At 45.6% G+C, this 22,256-nt stretch overlaps 1 protein-coding gene and 1 pseudogene across 1 annotated transcript in view; one reads left to right on the plus strand and one right to left on the minus strand.

The window, feature by feature from the left end:
• Positions 1-1,482: 1,482 nt before the first annotated feature.
• Positions 1,483-16,432, minus strand: LOC113149213 (annotated as a pseudogene).
• Positions 16,433-20,783: 4,351 nt separating this feature from the next.
• Positions 20,784-22,256, plus strand: part of LOC113149664 — a 12,517-nt gene continuing 11,044 nt past the window's right edge. The window contains exon 1 of the mRNA XM_026341886.1: positions 20,784-20,891. Within this exon, the coding sequence (XP_026197671.1) occupies positions 20,784-20,891 (108 nt within the window). The remainder of the gene's footprint in view (positions 20,892-22,256) is intronic.

Genomic DNA, 22,256 nt, shown 5'->3' on the forward strand with positions numbered 1-22,256 from the left:
GTTGCCATGGCTGCGGTTCCCTCAGGGACGTCAGTCGGTAACACACCTTTCCTCTGAGCTCGGAGTCCAAATCTCAGCGATGAGGGTCGCAGCCGAAGGACAGGAGCACAAGGTCAAAGGTCACAGGCACTCAGGCACTGACGTGTGTTCCGTCCTGAAATGAGCGGATCGCTGTTCGTGTTGGACCGGACCTGTGTTATCTGAGTCAGATGATGCTTTCCTCCACTTCTGTTTCCTGACTGGATTGAACCAGCAGTAGCTCGTCACTCTGAGTCCACTCTGACATTTACTGAGTTTATCTCCTGTCAGAGTCGACCGTGGAGGATTTCAGGGTCGGATGCATCAGAGCGAACGAACGCTGCCACTGAGCTCTGAAATCAGATGAGAGGGAACTGAAATGTCACGCTGAAGTGAGACTACTGTCAGACAGGACGAGGGAAACAAACGTCCTGTAAGAACCAGAGTTCCAAACATTTAGGACGACTGCTGCCGTGGAGATGAAAAGGTTTCTGCAGTGGACGTGCTTGAGACGCCAAACGAGCAGAAAGAGGCAGAATACAAACACAGAAACACACAAACATTTCAAGACTTTTAAATCAGAGGGTGTCGGTCGTGTGTTGGGGGCACCTGTCTAATAAAAGTGCAACAACGAACCAAACCAAGACTCTCGTCTTTATTCACGTTTGACAAGAGGTGCAAGATCATTTCCACGACTTCCTGCTCTCTGCTCTTTACAAATTATTAGAAAACTGTACCGTACAAAACCGAATCAAAAAAAGTCTCAATGAATGCGTCACATCAACTTTAAAACATGGATTTGGCAAAAACTCTTTTTTCTCTTTATAACAACACAACCTCAGAAACAGAAGGTCACATTTTAACACAAGTGTTCGTGCAGGAAGTTTCAGAAGAGCCTGAGGATGTCTGAGCAGGAGGGGTCCGGTTTGTTCTTCTAGTCTTCTCCTTATTATAACTATTCATGGAAAAACGATGATTCAACAAAGTGAATCATTTCATTTCAGATTTGAGTTTCAGTTTATTTGTGTGAAGCAGCAGCGACAGTTGGATTTTAATCCTGAAACATGACTCTGCAGTTTAGCTGCATCATCTAATGCATCACTGCAAAGCAAAATCAGCTGTTAGCAGTGAGCTGAAGTCAGATCACAGTGATAACAAAGGAAACAAGAACCATGAAGGTTCTCAGTCAAGTTCTGCAGCCTGATGTTGTTTCTCTCATTTCTGATTTGACTGAATGTTTCTACTGAGGTAACGAATCTGTGTTCAGGTTTCACGGAGACAAATATCAAACATGACATGAAACGAGGAAACTAAGTGGCTGTTGGTGATAAAACGATCAGTGAGCAACAGGCCGAGGTTTAAACAACAGCTGAGTTATTGCTCCGGTCTCCTGTTTGTCCACCAGATAAACCGTTCGGTCCAGAATCAGCCTTTTGCATAACGAAAGTGATCAGCATCAATAAAACAAGATGAGAAACACAAACCAGCAGAAATAACTAATAGAAGGCACTTCCAGAGCGCTCGTCCTCACTCACTAATCTGATCATGGAGCAGCAGCGTGTTCCTGCGCTGGAACGCCACAGTAAACATCTACAGAAATAAAAGAAATGAGCTGATGGAGGGAGTCGAGAAACAGGTCTGTCAGGAACCAGTAAGAGGACAGAAAAAGCATCAGGACAGCGGGACCCTGGAAGAGCTCATCAGACATGCTGTCATGTCAGTTTGCTCATGTTTAGTCCACCTGGAGGCGTCTCGTCAGCTTCTGGACGGCTGTGGAGAAAGTGCTGGAGAGGATCGAGGTGGTTCTGAATCCAGCCCGTCCCTCCTCTCAGACCTCCACCTCCTGCTGTGCCGCCTCTACAATGGTGGTCCTTGTCACTGTGATGTCGAAGCAGGTCTCCATCATGACACGAGACTTGCAGAGGTTGACGCAGTACTCCAGACCTGCCGTGGTCTGAGCCAGAGCCTCCAGGTACTCCTGGGACTCACGGTCCAGGTCCTGGTCCAGATCGACTGGAAACAGAACAGGAACAAAAGAGTTACTGTTGAAAACATTTCAGCAAGATAATAAAGACATCAGCACAGAGTGGATCAGCTGTTTGACAGATAATGAGTGAAAGAAGTCGACCAACAGGAAAAAAACGAAATGTGTGAAATCAGTTCATATGAAGAAGTTGAGATGTTTTCTAGCTGAAGTGGAATCATTGACCAGTGTTTGACCTCCGTTAGTTCATATTTAGTTCAACTGTCTCTGTCCAAAGCCGCTGGACCAGCAGCTCCTGCTGACAGTGTAGTGAAGGACGTGCAGACTCCACAGGAAGAGACGTGGAGATTCAAAACATTTGTTTGACATAGAAATGATAAATCATCAGATCATGACGCCTGTGATACTAAACTCATACAGTATATTTACATGGAAACGTTTGTGTGTGTTGACAGTATATAAGGACTGATGCTGCACAGCATGCTGGGATATGCTGTTGGGGTGCAGAAGGAGATTTATGAGCTCTGACGCTGCGACCGTGAGACCTGACTCGTGGCTCAGAGATCGTCTTATTGATCTCAGGACACGTTTTCTGCTCTTTCGTCTGCTTTTTGCAGAGCTCGATGTTTCTAGTGAAAAGAGTCGGAGGCTTTTCTTCGAGGTGACCGGAGTCTGTCCCGCTAACAAGATGCAAATATAATCCAGTTTCCCCTCTGGACTTTTTGTCTTTTCTGTTTGCTCCAACAATCTCCTCTCCAAACAAACACCCTGGCTCTCGTGTCTGGAGAACCCCGAGCTGTTGTCTTTGTGTTCAGAGGATCCAGAAATAGAAACATAAAGGAGCGATTTGAACTGTCGAGGCTTCAGGCCGCTGGCAGCACTTTGCTGCAAACACTGTCCACTTTGAGTGTTTGGGGTCAGGAGCTGCTCTGTACTCGTTGGCCTTTTGTGCTTCATGAGGAAAGAAGGAGGCAGCGACTGGGGAGGAGTGTGAAACCCTGCAGAGAGAACTGGACCACACAGTCAGACAGTAGCAGCCTCACCTGCTGTATCAGAAGTATTCACAAAAAGAAAATCGAGCTACATCAGTTTAATTAGAGGATACTATGATGACACTGATGATCGAGTTAGTGAGTCTTTACAGCCGCAGCCTGAACTGTAGAGGAATCCGTGCTTCAGAGCCTAAAGTCATGAGATGTGTCCTGAAGGATGTCTCTAAATCACAGCCGCTGCCTTTAAGCAGGAGGAATGTTTCAAAGTTGTTGGGGTGGCTGGTTAGTGTAGTGGTAACATCACCACCTCCCATGTGGGAAATTCCAGCCGTGGCCTACCTTCAGTAGGGGTTCTTAGGCAAGACCTCCTTACGCTCACCCTGCCTACCTTTGTACCCTACTTGTAAGTCGCTTTGGATAAAAGCGTCTGCTAAATGTTTCACATCATTCCTTCTTAAGGACCAAACGATCCCTGTGTGATGGTGCTGTGGCCTGTACTCACACTCTCCGCTCCATTTATTTGGGTGGAGCATCAGCCGCAGCTTGGCCTCCTCCAGCTCCACCTTCAGCCTCTCGTGTTTGCTCTTCAGCTCTCTTATCTGCTGCTGCCGCTTCTCCAGCATCCTCAGCCTGGCGTTAAAGTAGAGGAGACCCTGAGGACCAAGCAAACACTGAGTCAAACCCCCACAAACCTGCTGCTGACTCCCAGAGTCTGAAGTGAGGAGGAACCCTGTGGAGCATCGAGTGGTTTATACGGAGGGGGAGGGAAATATAACAAGTGGAACGAGGAGCTGCTAACCTGCTCTGAGACTTCAATCTGTGTGCACTGCTGGATTTAATTAGGAGTCAGCAGGACAAACAGTGAGTGGAGGATTAAGGACAGCTGAGGGCCAACAACTGGCAGAGAGCTGGATCAGTGTTGGCCTCTCAGCTTCACTTAATTACAGGTGAAGAAAAGAACTCTGCTCTCTACAGAGTCGAGGCAGGTAAAGCTGCAGCAGCCACAGTTTACTGCTCCTGCTGCTGTGACCTCTGCTGACGGTTCTCATTGTTTTAATGTTCACTTCTATTCTATTCATTTCATTGAAGAGTTCCTTTACACAAGACACTTTACTGGGCAGAAAAGGAAAGGAAAGAGGCACAAAAACAAGCAAAAGACTCAAAACGACAGAAACACAATGATCAGACAACACGATCCCTCTCTTGGAACTTAACCTTATCACCCAGTGCATGTTGTGTAAGCTCTTATTCTGAAAATTCAGAAACTTGCGGCCATTTCCTAGCAGATAGAAAGTGAATTAACATGCAGCCTGTTGCAGATGGACACTTTCTGTGGGACACAGGATTCAAATGATTTATGTTTTTCTGCAGACTCACTGTAGCAGAGATGCTGCGTTAGCACAACCCGTCGAGCCACAATGGACACATTTAAGGCTGAAGACATAAATCGGAATTATCCACACAGGCTGAATAACGGGCTATTTAAGGAAGATAAAAGTGTTTGTTGGTCACTATGTTCCCAGGCTTAAAAGAAAACTCACCTTTTCAACATCATGGAACGGCTGCTGAGAGAAGACAGAAGCACAAAGAGAAGAGGAAAGGTTCACACTCTGTCTCTGACAGACGAACGACACATCGTCTTCCTCTAATTGAAAATAAATCGCAGCTCATTTCAGCTGAATTAATGTCTTCCCTTCCCTCGACACACTATTCACCGGTTGGCTGCTGAAGGTTAATGACCCGTTAACACAGAGAGAGGCAGTGGCCATAAAGACCAACCAGCCGAGGCCAACCTTCATTCATCACTGCATCCCTCCTCCAGCCATCACTCACATCTAAACCAATTAAGACTAAACTGTAATTGACTCAGTGATAAAGTCGGGTGCTTATAAAGCTGACCCCAGGCTGGTCTGAAGATAACTGAAAGCCCACGAGGTGGAGAAACTCCACTGCTCCATCACTTTCTTCAGCACCGTCTTAGCTCATTTATCATTATTTGAACCACGTGATGAATTCTATTTGTCATGCAGATGACACTCAGCTGTAGAAACTGAAACACCAAGTGATGTAAACTGTAAATGAGCCTGTTTGGCTCCAGCTGCTCAATTTACAATAACCTCGACAGCCTGATACCTGCGAGTGCTATTTGACCACCACCTAAAACTGGGGGGTTGTGAGATGGTTTGAGCAGCAGAGTTGGACACAACGCTGCTTTTAACGTTCTCATGAAACTCACCTCTGATTCTGTCACCACCTCCCTCTTCCTCTGCAGACACTCCACGTCATCGATCTCATAAACCTTTATCTCGAAAGGCTCCTTCAGGGTGCCCCCCAGGGGGGGCAGGTCCACCCACTGCCCTCCCATGTTCCTACCCAGAGAGGAGGTGTCAGGAAGGGGAGCTGGGATCAGCCTCCGCCGCTGGAACCCTGATGGATGGAAAATGACAGGTAATCAGATGCCAGTGAAGTAGCCGCTGGTTCCTGTTGGTGTAGAGTAGAATCCGTCCACAGTTCGTTCATCAGTTGGAGCTGCTGAGTGTTTTCTGTTGGTGACTGAATCACACGAAACTGAATGAAAATCACAGGCTGTGTGATCAAACTGGATCAAAACAGAAAATCTGGTTTGTCCAGAGGCAAACACATGTTCTATTTACCTTCAAGCTTCTTATTATGGGGGCAGGTACAAAGACAGCGCACACAGCTCATTATGGTTAATTAGGCTCACATTCTCATTGGTTTAGAGCTCCCAGTTAATCTGCTCTGATTCAACAACCGTTTGTGCTGGTTCTATGATTATCAGAGAGAGAAACCAAAAGCAACGATGTGCACCACAACAAAAAAAGCCATTACTGATTATTAAAAACATTTCAGGGTCTCTAAGTGGGGACTCAGAACCAGCGACAGATTGAGGAGGAGTGTGCGTGGGTGTTTATGCTTTGGAGTGCTGTGTAGTGGATGGGGAGGGAGGGTGTGTGGGTGATAATTGCAGTTGGATATGTACACCGGGAATTGCCACGGCCTCATGTAATATTCATGAGGCAGAAACAAGCCAAGATCCACAGACTGATGGCAGGAAGATCACACGAGTGCTGATTCTGAATGCATCACGCTGCCTCACCTGTGCATCACTGCTACCATGAATCACAATCAGCTGCTGGAAGGCTGAATACACTACAATGTCGCCCCAGATAATGTGCACGGATGTAGATTTTTTACGATAATGCCGGGCTGAGAGAGAAACTTCTGCAGTGAAATATTGGGGAAGCGATCAGCCTTTGATGGATGTTCCCACAGCAATAACATCAGAACTCTTCAATGTGCTCAGCATTCATGAAATCATTGAACAGACGCTTTCATCCCATCATCACACACCCTGACGGATAAGAGCACCTATTGGAAAAAGCCATAAATATGGTAATTTTCTCCAGAACATTCAAGTTTTATGGCTCCTTCACTTTCAGAATCAATACATTGAGAAATAGTTGTTGAATGTCAAATTTTTGCTGTTAACTTTGATGCCATAAAACCTCATTTCAATAATAATTGGATAAATCATGCAGCTTTGCCTTTTTGAGTTTCCACTTTTATAGTTCACTACATGAGCTGTTGCTGCTCTGTTCATTCAGAAATTATGATGTTAGAATCCCCTGAAATTTCAACATTTATACTGTATAACTACAGAAAAGTGACGTGCACATGCTCCAGCACACTAATACAGTCCATACAGATGTTAGCTCTAGAATAAACTGTCTTAACCCCATGACCTTTCCTCTGTCTGAGCTGTACATGGTTGGACATGTTGCTGATCACTAATGACAAAGTGTACCAAACTGTGTTAGTGAGTTAAATTCATGTATGTACTGTTGTGGTATTCTCCCAGTTAGCAATGAAGATCACAGGCTCTGAGATGACAGGAAGAGAAGAGATATTGGTTCCAGTTTTTCCTGGGGAACATAGATCTTACTGTATGTGGAATTCAGTTTCTTAGAGCCAGGGTTTTTTAGTTAGTACTTTCTTACTTTTCATAACCTGTTGTTTCCTGCAGTGTTGTTACACACTCTGCATGTCAAGAGTGATTAATAGTAATAATACTGTAGTAGAGAAGAGATTTTACAAAAGATGGGCTGACCACAAAGTTCACGCTTTTGTTTTGTAGAGGATTTCATGCTCTCACCATTTCCTCTCTTCTTGGGTGATTTAGACACTCTGCTTTTATTGGATGAGGACACTCCACTCTCACTCATGGAGTCGTGTGCTGAAGAGGTGCTGCCAGTGGTCTCGCTGTCTCGGATCATACTCTCATAGCCGCTGCTGCCCCCGCTGTGATAAAACAGGCTGTCCGGCCCATGGCGGGGGGCAGCTCCCCACTGAGGATGCTGCTGTTGTCACTGCCGTGCCCGCTGCTGTAGCGCTGCGGCCTCCGAGGTGCTGTGATCTTGCTGTAAGGTGAAGGTAGTGGTGTGCTGATTGGCGAACCGCTGATACTACTGGTCCCACTGTCAGTACCATCATTTCGCATTGGTGCAGGTCCCCTGCTGAATTGTTTTCTTGGACTCCCAGCTGCGAGTTCACTAACCCGACTGTTTGCTGCCCTGCTGATAGCCTGCTTTGTGCCCATGATGGTGCCTCTTACAGTCTTGACTCCTGTCCCAAAGCGAGCAGGAACCTTCCCAGTTGGAGGTAGGCTAGGGTTGCACACAGTAGCATTATCAGAAGGTTTTAGGGAAGAACTCAGGCTCTTGGAACTGCTGGTAGACAGTGTCCGAACCTTCAGCCACCGGAACTGCTGTTCGTGAGCTGCTGCTGCCTCGGACCTGCCCCAGTTTGCTTGCAGTTGTAAAGCCACCAGGAACAACTTGCGAGGAAGAAGCAGATGTTGAGGCTGGAACCCCAAGTCTTGGCACAGATCTGCTGCATCTACTGTTACCTCCTAAAGCAGCGCCACTGTTGTGCCTGAAAAGTTCAGGCTTGTACCCAGCTAAGGTTTGACTGTCACATCTCTCCAAAGACATCAGACTTCCAAAGTACTTGGGAGAATCTGCTTTGGCTCCTCGTGTCTTTAGGCTTGAAGATGTCCTAGCAGAGCAGTGTTCAGTTTTTAAACTAGATGTCTGTGACTGAATGAATCTGCTCGATGCCTGATGTTGAATTCGTCCTCTGAGGTTGACATTTTAGTGGATGGGGACTTTTCAACATCACTGCTTATTCTTAAGGCACTGGGGGATAGCACAGTCCTTGGTTTTTGCTCTTGGCTTGGCTGTTTAATAGGTGGAGTGGGAGGAGAGATGTTTCCAGATGCAGACATAAAGGCCATGCTGCTTTTCTGGCCAACTGACTTTTTTCCCAAAGATGCAAACCTCTGGGTTGCTGAAGTGCCTTCGTGACCCCATTTTGAGTCAGGACTCTCGGGGATAGACACTGTTCCTAGAGTTGTTGCTCCTCGGGTGAGTCGGGGCAGCTTGAGAAGAGTATCTCCTCTCCTGCTGCTGGACTTCTCACAACCATCCACGACCCTGTGAGCTGAAGATGACATTTGTGCCTTTGGTGGTCGAGGTACACTGTTACTGTTGCCTCCTGGCCCTCTTAGGGGAAACACTGTTCATGCCATGTCTTGGTGGCTTATCCTCTATGGAATCAAAGTCACTGCTTCCCTGAAGAAACAAGTCATCTTGTCTGTCGTCTTGTCTGCTGTAGCCCACAGCTGCAGATGAGGTAGGCTTTGTTTTCCTGGTAAGACTGGGATGGGTGATGTGGTGGGGGGTCTGTGCAAACACTGAAGTGTTCAGAGTATTGGCTTTCACCTTCACAGAGCTTTTTAGAGAAGATTTGTGTGAGTCAGGGAAGGGAGGGCACTTGGTAAAAGAAAGTTTATTTGGAGTCGTGGGGTCACTGTCCAGCTCTGGAAAACAGACACCACTGTCATTCAAGGGAGCTTTTGATGCCATGCTGCAACACTGGCTGTTTATGAAACGTACTTGGCAAGGTCAGTGTTGGCGCATTCTCCTTTGCCACATTTTTGTCCCTCAGGTGAAGCCTGCTTGTTGGAGTTTTTGTTCTTTCACTTTCTGAAATCAGCACTCCAGAGCCAGCAGAGGGCTGCTTGTTGCTACGTTGCCACATCTCCTGGTTAACATCTGTCCCAGGTCCCACAGCTCCTTGTTGAGATGTGTAAGCATCATACTCATCGTTAATACTGCTGATGATGCTTACTGGATGAGAGCCAGAGGTGAAGGCCTGCAGAGCACTGGCACCATGGAAGCTGAGGAGGTCAGTGGGGCGGCCATTGTCAGGGACAAGACCATGTGGAAGCTCTTCTATAACAGTAAACACAAGCTCATCTTCTCCGTTCAGCTCAACAGGCTGCTGCAATGTAACCGTAGTTCTCAGAAAATCCCTGTTAAAGCATCGTCCCAACAGAGATGCTCGAAGATTGTTGAACTCCACAGGGCCTCTGTCAGTATAAGAGACCCTTTCCATGGCAGGTGACGCCAGTGCTTGGCTTTGCTTTAGTGATTGATGACTGATACCCACTGGGGGAGTCCTACAAACAACCTCTTCAGGCTGAGATACTGCCCTGGATATCCTGGGTATGGAGGGTGAAGCTGATGGCTTGGGTGCACCTCCTTTGAGGTAGACCTTCTCTCGAACCACAGGCTCTAAGTCCTGGGACAAATTCCCACCTGGCTTTTATTACACATGGTGGAAAGAGGGTGGCTGAAAGTTTCTCCCCATCTGCACTTGTCCGTTTGGAATTGTTTATGACGTCACCCAGCTGAAGAGGATTTCAATTGTTCATCTGATTTTTTTGCATATGTGCTTGGTGTGCTTTCTAAGAAATTTTGGGAGGTGTCTCTATCAGATTTAGGTGGACTCTCTGTAGGTTTAGTAGCTCCAGTTTGAGTCCTGAGTGTTGCCTGTGCTGCTTTTCCCTCTGTAATGAATGTAGTTGGGCCTTCACTGCCATCAATGCAGTCGAGTCTCTCCTGCAGCTCTGCAAACGTATTACACTTGAAATGATCACCATCAGACCTAGGGCATCCTTGACTCGCTTTTGTTCAGGGAAGGGATGATGGGAACAAAGGATGGTGGTCCCTCATTGTCGCTCAGTTCTCGGTCCGAGATGGCTGTCCCTCCTGGCCCAACATAGATGACTGTGTCGCAGGATTGTTCGCTGCTCGACGAATAGTCTGGATCACTGGAGAGCAGCAAGGGTGTGTCTGGGTCAAGGGCCACAGTGCGACGGTGGAAGGATCGAAGATGAGGAGGTTGACAGGATGGGCCATCCTCACAGGAACTCTCCCCTCCGGATGAGCTGGAGGCATACTGCAGATGAATCAAAAATAAGAAACCAGATACCAACTAGAGCAATCAACCTAAAGGCAATACAGCATGTCAATGTTACCAAATGAGAGTGAAAGTCATCTCACCTGCAGAGACATGGATATTGGTTTTCTGTTATATCAAGGTAGAGACAGAACGCCACTGAATAACGACCGTACAACTTTGACGTGATTGTAGAAATTTAACTAGAATATTTTTTAATCAGTGAAACCCCCAGAACTGGAGCTCAACAAAGAAAACTCTTAATATAGTTTTGATTCACACCTAAAGTTATTTTTCAGCATATTTTTTTCAGCTTAGTCTGGATTTAATAATTTATTTCTTTAAGATCAATGCACACATTCAACTTCTTGAAGTAAAATTTTATTTTCTTTCAAATAGTGTGAATTTCCATGTGATAGCTTGTTTTCTTCCTTCCTTTTTTTTCTCATGATTACAAAAAGCTCATTTAGTATTCTACAAACTATATTAATTATTCAGAATCAAATATAGCTATCTGTTGATTTACATTTTTTTATTCATTATTTTGTTTTTGTATAAAGCATTAACGATGAACATTTTAATGTCTATAGTGAACAAGCTCCGTCCGAAACCATTCATGTAAACACTGTTGGGACTTAATTACCACAAAAATATACAGGGACTGTAAATTATATAAAAATCCATTAAGTTCCTGATCTACTGTGGTCATATTGCAATTAACTGGCCAAATATAAAATATAAAATAAAACAGATTTATTTCAGCCAATAAATATCCGCAAACCAATATTTGGTCATCCTGTAACGGATGCTCAACCACACTCTTCTGGAGAAATAAATAAAATAAAGAAATAAAGGCTGAAATAAAACATGAAGTACCTTAGACTTCTTCTTCTTCATGCGGTGGATGCGGGAGGCCAGTTGCACTGTGGTCAGCGTCTCCATGTAGTTTGCTGGGGAGTCAGAGATGTGGGCGATCATGGTGGTTCGACAGTTGATGTTGCCCAGGGATTCACTGAGCAGCATGGTGAGCTTGCTGTCCCTGAATAACATCAAGAAACCTCTTGTTAGTCAAAAAAGAGGGAGAGCAGCGCAAAGGCACCACAGGCATGAGAAACCCCAATGGGATCCCAGAACCCATTCATTGCACTACGCAACAGTTTGACACAGACAGGCAGGAAGGATTTCACATTAATGAAGCCCACTTTGAAGTGCACGCCACATCTGATCTGTAGCGAGAAATGGAGCAACATGTTAAAGAAAATGTGCCGAGAAAAAGACCCAGAGCACAGCTTTAATCACCTTCTACTTAATTTAAATATGACAATTTGAGCTTTTTCTAGTTTCTTTAATTGGACAAAGCCTTTTTCTAACCACCAATGAGTTCACAACATGGGGCTTTTCCTGCCTTTTGTGGTAGGAATAATTTCCTTACGAATATTATTCCATTAAACTGTTTTATGAATTTAAATAAATGCACAGAGATTATAGTAAAAAAAGATTCTGGAAGGAAATAACGGGAACAACTGGAGTTTCTGAGTTGGAGCCTTAACAAACACAATGAAGCACAGCCAACCTCTGTCCAGTCTCTACAGCGGCTTGTTGTGATGACTAAGCACAAAACCCTTTGTTCAGTTTTCTGGTTGCTTGTTGTTTGTCGTTTTACTGCAAAAATGAAAACTGTGCCAGAGTTCACATGAAAACTAATGATGACAGGGATCTATATGCATAAAGATTCAACAAAGTGAGGCCCTGGGTCAATGCATAGAAACCAAACACCGTAAACCGAGGCCTAGGAATAAAAACGGAGCTAAACAAACACCCAGAGGACTGAATGAACGCGTCACTTACCGTTACACAGGGATTTCTTCAGCAATAACATTAAAAATACATTGAATTCTGTCTTCCTGGTTTATACACCTTCTCCCTCCGCCTCCTCGTCCTCACAGGGATCTTTGGTCCATCTGTTGTATCGGCACTGTGACCTTTGACCCCTGTTGGGTTCATTAAAATGCCCAGAGTGTGAGGTCCTCCTACCTGTAGGGAATGTGTTTGGCCCCGTTGGCGAGAGCGAGGATGACGTTTCCCAGCGCAGACAGAGACAGACACTGACCTCCACCTCCCTCTCTGGTCCTGCTGATGTCTGTTTCACAGCTCCCCAAATCCAGGAGGTGGAGACGACTCCGACCAGAAACTGAGACACAGAGATGGGACGTTTATAATGTTAATAGGTCGTCGGTGCTGAGATGGTTAGCTTCAAAGATTGGTCAATAAATTGATCTGGTTATAGACAGGAGTGTAATGAAGGTCTAGTTTAATTAATTAATAATAATTAATAATAACAATTTAATAATTGATTGGTTTCCAAAGTCATCAATTAAAAATGCTGAGTTTTAAAACGTCTATCTCCTTTTGACAGAAACCAAGTTGAACCTGTTACAAACAGTACAGAAATCTCTCCTGTAGTTGTTAAATGTTAAATGTCTGCCTCATTAAATGTGAAAAACTCTCTATGGACTCTGTATGAGAGCTGGAGACTTAAGCTGAAAATCCCATTTAGTGATTCTGCTCGGGGGATTAAGTGGTTTCTCTGAGTAAACGGTGTCACTGCAGGAGCAAAGAACTAATCATACAACAAATAATAACAGCTCTGACAGACAAAACAAGACCAGAAACCCCAAGAGTCAGTCTGAATCAAATGTCCGAGGGCTAGTTAACCCTCAATCAAGGTAAAAGTCCCTAAAGGGTTGAGTCCAAAACAAAGACAAACACGTCACATATCAAGTCTGACTTTAAGGCACCAGAGTCCCAGTGAGCCTGACTTGACCAGTTTATCTGAGAAGACACTTTAAAGACAAGCTTGAAGTCTGAGTCAAGACCAAACAGTCCAAAGTCTAGATTCATGTCCGGTCTGAGAGACACAAGTCAAGACAGAATTCACAAAGCAAGACCCGAGCTTCAACTTAAAAGGTCCAAATTAAAGTTCCTGTGTAAGACGACAAACCGAGGTCACAGGTCAAAGGACTGAGGTCGGTATCTCGTGTTAAAGTTAAATTCTTAAATAATCAGGCACGTTAGTCACCATGAGACATCTCGTTTTCCATGATGTCTCTGACCAGCTCACATAAATATTCAGATAAAGATCAGCGTCCGTCTGATCTCTCTCCGCTCATTTTAATTGCTTGTTCATTTCATTAAGTCAGAGAAATGATGGTTTGGACGTTCAGCAGACCACATCAGCAAGATTTAGAAACTGCCGAGAGAGAGTAAGGGTACAGTTTTATACCCGCCGGTCTATAAACAGGACACGGCACTTTCAGGCCTCATTAGCCAAGCAGATTTATTCCAGTCATGGACGGAGCAGGAACTAATAACTGTGCTGTCACAGGTAGACGTGGGTGGAGGTGGTGTTAGCATAGCCTCTCTGCTTGATAATGTTCTTATTGGAAACGAGTGCAGCTCCACATGAAGCTAATTAGCATCTACATTTTTGGAAATGAACACTGATGCGCGAGGGGTCGGGGTCTCTAACCTGCTGCTTCTTCATTAAATTTATGTTGAACCAGAGTTAAATCTGCTTTCCAGACACAAACACACACTGACTTGCTGCCTTGTTGCTCTTGTCCACTCTCTCCTGGTAGAGGTGCAAGGTGAACAAGAAGTGCGAGTTCCTCCGAGCCTCCTGGTCATTTGGCGCCCGCCTGCTCCTCCTAGCTGCCAGAGCAGCATCCAAAAAAACCGCAGCTCGTTCGGCACTGGTCGCCCGAAGCTCCGTCTGGTTCTGTAGCTGATGGGTAACAGACAGAGAAAGAAATGTGGGGAAGCTCGGTGCAGAAAAAGCAGCAACATAGGAGCAGGAGAGACATGGAGACGCTTTACAACATTTTAATCTGCAGGATCTTCACCAGATAAAACAAACACAATATGTTGATGTGTATGTAAATGCTGTAACATGAGGGTGTAGCCAGCCACACTGCACTGTGCTAACGGCCATGTTTTAGGCTGCACACTGCTGTGGGTTTTCACTCCACCTCAGCCGCATTTCACTGCTCATAACAATGAAAGTGAAACTACTTGGACAGTTCAGCGAGGAATTCGGGATTCAGACACTGATCTGACAAACTCTGGTGCTGATTTTCATGATTAAAGCTAAACGTAGACCACAGTCGGTTTCTGAGCTAGGAGTGTGTGTTTCCGTTGTCCACACACCGTATCAAATCATTTAGAATTATGAAGATGTCTCATCATTTACCTCAGAGATAAACTGAGACAATGATAACAGCTAAAACACAACAGAAAGACCTGCAGCAAGAGAGAAGAAGGTGGAGAAAGAAATAGAAAATAAAGTGAGAGATAAAACTGGCAGAGCGAAGGAACCCGGGGGAGATAAGACTGACTGAATGAGAATAAAAGGAAAAGGCGAGGACTAATTGGACAGTTGTGGACAGAAATGAAGTCCCCAGGGTGAGGAGGAGGTCAGAGAGGAGGTGAAGGTAAGGAGACAAGGAGAGGACAGAAAGAGATTTGTAAAGAGTGAACTTGTTAAAGTGAAAAAGGTGTCATCACCTGGTTTACAGTTCTAGAAACTAAAAGTTGAGGAGCTTAAACGTAAACTCTGGTTTTATGAATCTACTAAACTGCTGTTTTAATGCTGCTTAAAGTTCTTAGTTTCTGGCTGAGTTATTCATCAAGCATCATTATTCAGCTGCAGTAAACACGCACGCAGGTGATTCTATCGTCTTTATAGGGTTGTCCAATCAGGTGCTTTAATTTGAAAATATAATCTGTGTACTGCTGCTTTCCTATTCTGATGATAAGGTGAAGAAAGACAAAAGGAGGAGACTCTTTCCTCAGTCTACCTGGGATCCACAGAGGGGTCTTCTCTCAGGGACACCGCGGGGCCCGGGGCCTCCTGGTGGCCCCCAGAGGAGCAGGCGAGTTCAGCCAGGAGGTCGGTGAGCGTCTCCTCGCGGCCGGAGATCTCCACAGCGGACACTCTGACAGAGAAGCGAGCTCCAGCCTTTTCCTTCGCTCCTCGATCACCTTAAAGAGCCAGGAGATGGCGGTCGGGGCCACACCCAGACTCTGCGTGGAGCACTCTTGACCAATCATGGTGTAGGTCTTACCTGAGGAGGGCGGAGTCAAAGCAACAATGACGTGGCTTGTTCAAAGGAAAATAAAACACAGTGTGTGCAGGTGAGGACGTACCGAGGTTAGCGTGCCCGAAACAGAAGATGCAGCCGTCTGCTCCATTGACACCGAACTGGATGACCTCCGCCACCGTCCCTGAACACACCTCAGCCTATCAGGCAGAGATCCACTTTGAATCAACCAATCATGTTGCAGCATCCACACAGCCAACGTGGATGTATGGTACACATGCTGTACATTCTTTGGGTTATTGATTCTTACTATAAGAGGACAAACATTCATCACACTCAGAGTCCCGTGTTGAATTTAGACTCCACCCACAGATTTCAGTTCCTCAGGTGTCAGCACAGCACCTGTATGTACAACTGGAGGGAAGGTCCAGTGTATGTATTAATTTAACACGCTGACACTGTATGGCTTTTTGTGAATGAAATAAGGAAGGAAGGAGTGTGGAGCTATAAAAACCTGAAAAGGTTCCTATCAGACTGATGCTCGGTACGATTGCTGTGAGACAGTACAGTCGTGGACTAATACATCAGGTGTGTTACTTGTTAAGATGCAGCGGTTTAGGTTACGTCACACTAAGTGTATAGCATCAGATAAAACATCGGAAATTTGAAACAGTTAAAAAAGGAGAAACTCTGTGAAGGCTGCAGGAGTCTGTTTCACTTTCCTCAGTGTGTCTTTATGATTCTGCCCGTTTCCATCCTCACATCATGAGGTTCAGGTTGTGGGCACAGTTTTCAGACTCGCTCTGGTCTCACCTGTGAGGCATCTTGGGAGAAGACGGCGTCAAAGGTAAAGGTCTTTGGTGCTGAGGCTGTGGACCGTCTCTGAGCGGCAGAGGAGTGTCCACCGGCTGAGCTCTCGCACAGAGTGAGCTGCTTCTTCCTGCAGTCGACCTTGAGGAAGGACATGGACTCTGAGGACTCGCCGCTGGGAACCGAACCGATCCGGACCATCACTCTGACCTGGAGACAGACAGGAAGTCCACATCACACGTTCAGAGAGGAAAAGCCAAAGATGAACACACCAAGGATTCAAAGACTATATCGTTTGTAGATTTACTCGATACTCCACCGTCCACTTCTCATCGTGGCCTCTTGCTACCACTGGCTGGGACTCAATCACAGATCCTCTCAGCTCATAACAAGACTGATAACAAATGTTCCTGCCTCTTATCATGAACCACAAAGTGTCTTCAGACCATTCAGACGTCCCTCTGTACAGGGATTCTAACTAGCTTGACGTGCCAGCAGTGTGTGTCTCGGTACAGACCAGTGTGTTGGGACTGTGTGTGACTCGCTGATCAGTTTTTATTGGTCTGTCGCAGAGCTGCTGAGTCGGTGCTTCGCGGCAGTGACGAGGTCAACTTTAAAGCCAATAACAATCTAAAGCGCAGCACTTTTTAAACGATGTGTTGCTGCGAGCCAGCAGAGCGAATCCTCACTGCAGCAGCAGACAGGAAGCAGCTGATCTCAGTCTCTCACACTCCAACACACTGTCCAAACTCTCCAAACGGGGAGTTTCTCATCAACTTGATTCTATTCATGATCTGGAGTTTTTCAAAGCGACTGTATTTACAGGCTCATCAAACCCTCTGCTGCCTCTGGTTCTGCTCTCTCGCCCACACACAGAGCTGCCAGAGTCCACAGTGAAAAGACTCATTTTAATGCATGAACCTCAGAAACAGCTTCTTGTTAACTGCTGTTTGTTCAGAGCTCTGAGATTAATATGAGGAGAAAGGTTGATTAGAGTTCACAACGAGCTGCTAAACAAGTTCTTCCCTGATTTAAACCAGTTTTCGTTCCTCTTCAGTTTAATGAAGATTAATAATTTACACTTGACAGTTCACTAGTCAGTAAATTAAGACTGTGTTTTGCCCCATTTGGACACACTGGCCATCTGCTTGCCAGAGCTTCTATAAGGCATCAGAGGATCAATGAGTGAAAAGTTTCTTCTTAGAAAACGCTGTTGACGAGTTACTGGATCACGTCGACTCATTTTTTAGCCATTAAATCACAAAAGCACTGAGAAAAAGTAAGACATTAAGAACGAAAGGAAGAAGAACGGAACAAATGAAACGTGTGAAGCAAAAGGAAGAAAGAGAAAAGCTAAATCAGAAAGAAATGTAGAAGTAGAAGAACAGAATGAAAGATGTATGAAGAAAGAAAACGACTGGAAAGAACAAACTTTGCAGAAAACTCGTAAAGAAAAACACTGACTTCCTGTAAACTGGATCTGAAAAACTCTAAAAACATCAACAGGACTCTGTAAAACGTCTGGGGTCAGTCCCATCCCTCAGTTATGAGCCGGTCACTGGGGACGTTTCTCTGCTGTAACTACAACATGCTTCACACTTTATGACCGAGCAGCAGCGATAAAACAGGAGGAGGCGGAGGAGGAGATCCCACTGTCTTCTCTGTCCCCGTTTTAAACACAACTGGTCTCACTGGTTCACTAAAAGCTGCCCAGTGGAACACTGTGGGTCACCGACTCACACGTCACACCCACGTTGTGTGTGGTGATAGTTCAGCACAGGATCAGCCAGCTGAGGTGGAGCAGGGCCGACTAACCCACACCTACTGCTCCTGGTAAAGACCATTTAATAGGCTGATAAAACCACAAGTACAAAGAACATCTTACTACTCAGCATCAGCATCAGCAAAGAGGACCCACCCTGCTAAAGGAGGATCAGACAAACTGGATCTCCTGAGTAGGCATGGAGTTCCTGACCCGGAACTGGGACCAGTTATTGAGTGTGATTCTAATGATGGACGATGTGATGAGCTGCTGCGGCTCTGATCTGATACAAAACTGCAGAGCAGCAGAAGTCTCTGTGATCAGTATTCAGAGGTCTGAGCTGCAGCAGAGCTCATCCAGTCTCATTAAAATGCTGCTTTATTTTCTCCTTCCTCAGCACCGTGGCTCATTAACCCTTTTTGCAGCTGCAGAGGTCCGATGTCTGATTAGGAGGAAAAGTCTAAACGTCGACTTCTGCAGATGCTGGTGGGATCAGAGACTGGACTCTGATGAGAGTCCAGAACCTTTCATACGTGTTTATTAGCAGCTACAGACGGAGGAGGTGTAGGAGACATTTATCATGAGACATTTTCTACAGATGTTTCGAATCCTCTTGTTGTATTTGACAAATTCATTCAACTGTTTTAGAAGCAGTTCAAAGAGAGAAGCTCAGACACAGTGGATAGACGTGAGATGATCAATGTGAATCCAGCTGATCAGACAGAGAATGATCAGCTGATCACCATCTGGTTCCAGACCTCCAAACAGGGATGTCACCATCCTACAGGCTCAGACGAACGACCTGCTCTGAGCTGACAGTCGAGCGTCTAATAAGTGAAGTCATTAGTCAACTCAGCCAGCACCAGTCCTGACGGACCTGAGAGGAAACAGGTGGATGGGCTAAAATCCTGTTAGCGCCCCCTACAGGCTGCAGAGGTCACTACAAACATCCTCATGTTTGGCTATGAACAGGGTCAGGGTCCATCCTCTGGAGAGCAGGACGTCTACTGAAGATGAATTTCAGTGAATTTCAGAATTTGTTTTGTGTAAAATGGACGTTTTCACCCATCAGTGTTAAAGGAGAAAGGTCAGAGGTCAGAGGGTCATCACAGCTTATTCACATTAAATTAAAAACAAAACAGTTACTGTGACTATTAGACCCAAAACTGAAGTCAGGAACTAACCAGTAGCTTTAAGTCCATCAGTGTGTGTGTGTGTCCATCGCTGCTACAGACGTGTGAAGACGATGATGATGAAGCTCACTCTTTTGTAGAAAAGATGAAAACACCCCCGACCTCGGCTCTCTCATTTGAACTATTCAGGAAGCAGCAGACTCATTCAAAATGTGACATCATACCTTCCCATTCCCGGTGAATCCTTGACCTTGGACCCAGCCCGAAGGAGCATGGTGGAACCGCAGGCGGGGAGAGCTGCAGGGCCCCGCCGAAGCCCCGATGTACACCGACACCCCGGGGGCCTCCTCGCCAGGTGAGGAGGGGGCCCGGGCCTGGGACTTCTTCCGGCGAGACACACTGAGCTTCTGAGCGGCCCTGAAGAAGAAAACACACGAGAGACACAGAGGTTCATTCAGAATTCAGCACCGTCACACAGAACCACTGCTGTGTGGACCCGGAAAAACTATTTAGATCTCTAGAGCTCTAAAATGCTCTGTCTGTGTCTCAGAGAAGCCACATGGAAAGGATTAAAACCATCTCTGCGACCTGTGTCGGAGGAAGCAGCAGCATTGTCTGATGCAGTCTGTTCTACACTGAGCTCCAGTTCTGCCAAGGTTCCACCTGTTCCTTACACCGTCGGACTCCACAGTCCAGATAAGAAGAGCGGAGCTGATGATGTCAGGCCAATCACGCTGCCTGCTGGGCCTCAGGTGACGCTTGTTTGGACTGTGATGTGAATTCCTGCAGTGGGGTTGGTTTCTTCACACCAGCACACAGCTGCAGCGTAAAGCCTTCACTGAAACGATGGGCGTCAACGGATTTAACAGAATATACAACCTATATATAACCTCAGAGTCTCCCTGCACTCCTCCTCAACCTCTCTTCATCCTTCTATCCTCCTCGCTGAGTCCAATCAGAGAACAGAGCGTGTAATTACAGCCGGCACGAAGGACAGGAGGGTACAGCCTGAGGGAATACAGCGAGTGTGTAACGGTGCGTTTAACAAACACTCACACTTGCTGTGCTGATTTAGGAGACAGAGCCTCCTTTCCTCTGTGGTCCTCACCACTCCATTCCTTTAGAACAGTGTGGACAGTGTGTGTAGGTACACCTCTATCTTGATTTACTGTGAACACTAGCTGTGCAATGCAAACGAGCAGGAAGTCGTTCATTTGTTGTCAGTCACTTTGCTCCATGGGAAAGTGACAAGTCAAACTGAGCAGTTATTCAGCAAAGACTGAGGAAGAAAGTGTGGTTACTATTTCACAGAGAGCAGATTTACTCTAAGTTATTTAAATCCTTGATTCATTACTGATGAATTATTGATATAGTGGCTCCCAGTCTGTCCTCTATTAACTCATCATCGTCTAATATGATGACATGTTCCCGTGCAGCGGTGAAGTGGCTGGAGCCTTATGTCACTGTTACCACCTCCCTGCAAAAACACAAAACAGTGTGATGTCACTGTAGTTAGTTTTAGGAGACACAGTTGAACTCTGTGACTCCTACTTATTCACTAACGTCATTATCAGGTCGCTAACTACTCACATTCTAAGACATCGAAACGCAGGTCCAATGAGAAATGAAGGTGGGTGCACGTCTAAAATGACCAGTTATATAATGTTACTGCAAAATATTCATCAGTGTCAGAGGCTGAACCTGGAAACTGAAACCCCAGAATGCAACGCCCATAGACCAGGACGAGACCTGCTGCTTGAGTGTGTGAAGGTACAATTCAATTTGAATCACTGATCCAGTTTTATGGGTAAATCATCTTCAACAAGCTCTGTGTTCAGAAACACCCTTAAATGTGAAGCCTGTTGGAAGCTGACAAGTACCTGTCAAAATAAAAGACCTGATACTCACAGTTCTTTCCAATCCATTATCTGCTCCGAGAGGAACCAGGTCTAAACGAGTTCTTGTCCTCGTTCGTCATTGTAAGAAACCAGAATTATTCCAACAAGGATAAAAACATCTCTGAAGGAGGGAAATCTTACAGATAACTTTGTGGCTCGGTGGAGACAGGAAGTAGTAAAAAGTGGTTTTGATGGTGAAACATGGCGCAAGAAAATCAGCACGAGGAGCCAGCAGTGATTTCAGGATAAAATGAGTCCGAGATGAACTGTTATCCAGAAAACAGCGCTTCAGAGTTTCAGATCAGTCACAAGTATCAAAGGCTCCATCACCATCTGATGTAGTCAGTTGTTCCTTGAGAGATTAGGACGGCGAGCCGTGTTTTCTTGCCACAGGGGATTCAAGTTGATTCCAAACCTACAAGGATCTTTCTGGACCGTCTTGGTTCAGCTCAGCTTCTCTTAACAAACATAAAGAGTTTCCAATCACAGCTTCTTACGGCCTGAACGTCTGTTTCTCTTTCAGCTTCATTCTCACCAAAAACCTCAGACACAGGTTTTCTACGACTAGTCTCCAATTAGAAGTCCAACATGTCAAAGTAAGCTTTATTATCAGTGGCCGTGGTCTGTATCAGCACCTTCTTACCTTCTGCAGTCCTTCCTACCGTGTCTCACGACTCAAGCCGTTCTCACCTGTCACAGTTACTCACATGTTCCGTTCTATCCTCTTTTCTGAGTAGTTACAAATACTTTGAAGGAAAATCTGTGATTCTCAATACTTTTATTTACTTTTTGTCCGAATGTAAACGAGTCTCGTCCTCAGTAAGGTGGTTACTTTCTCACCATGCTGTGAATAATCCAACAGGTTTCACTCAGTTCAACAGTCTGTTAACTCTCCATTTGTTCCGTGTCCTCGTGTTTAATCTCTGAGCAGAGTTGGTCCTAGCGCCTGGAAGTTTCCACAGAAACACAAGTGGAGTTTGTGTTGGAAAGGATTCATGAAAAACGACGCCGTGCAGAGGTTTGTAGAGATTTAGTTTTTGGTTTGTCTTTACCAGTCCATCAGGCAGCATCCTAAACCAGGCAAAGTGCTGCACCAAAGCTGACATCCAGACCGCTCCTGTTTTACTTCATCCTCAGTCGTCCTTGTCATTACTGAACCATCTTTTCCTGTAATTTGACCTTTAGTTCCTTTTCGATCTTTGTCTAACCCCCGTGTCTGTTCCTTTCCCCCTTTACC

The sequence above is a fragment of the Anabas testudineus genome, chromosome 24 (genome assembly GCF_900324465.2).
Source record: "Anabas testudineus chromosome 24, fAnaTes1.2, whole genome shotgun sequence".
Lineage (NCBI taxonomy): Eukaryota > Metazoa > Chordata > Actinopteri > Anabantiformes > Anabantidae > Anabas > Anabas testudineus.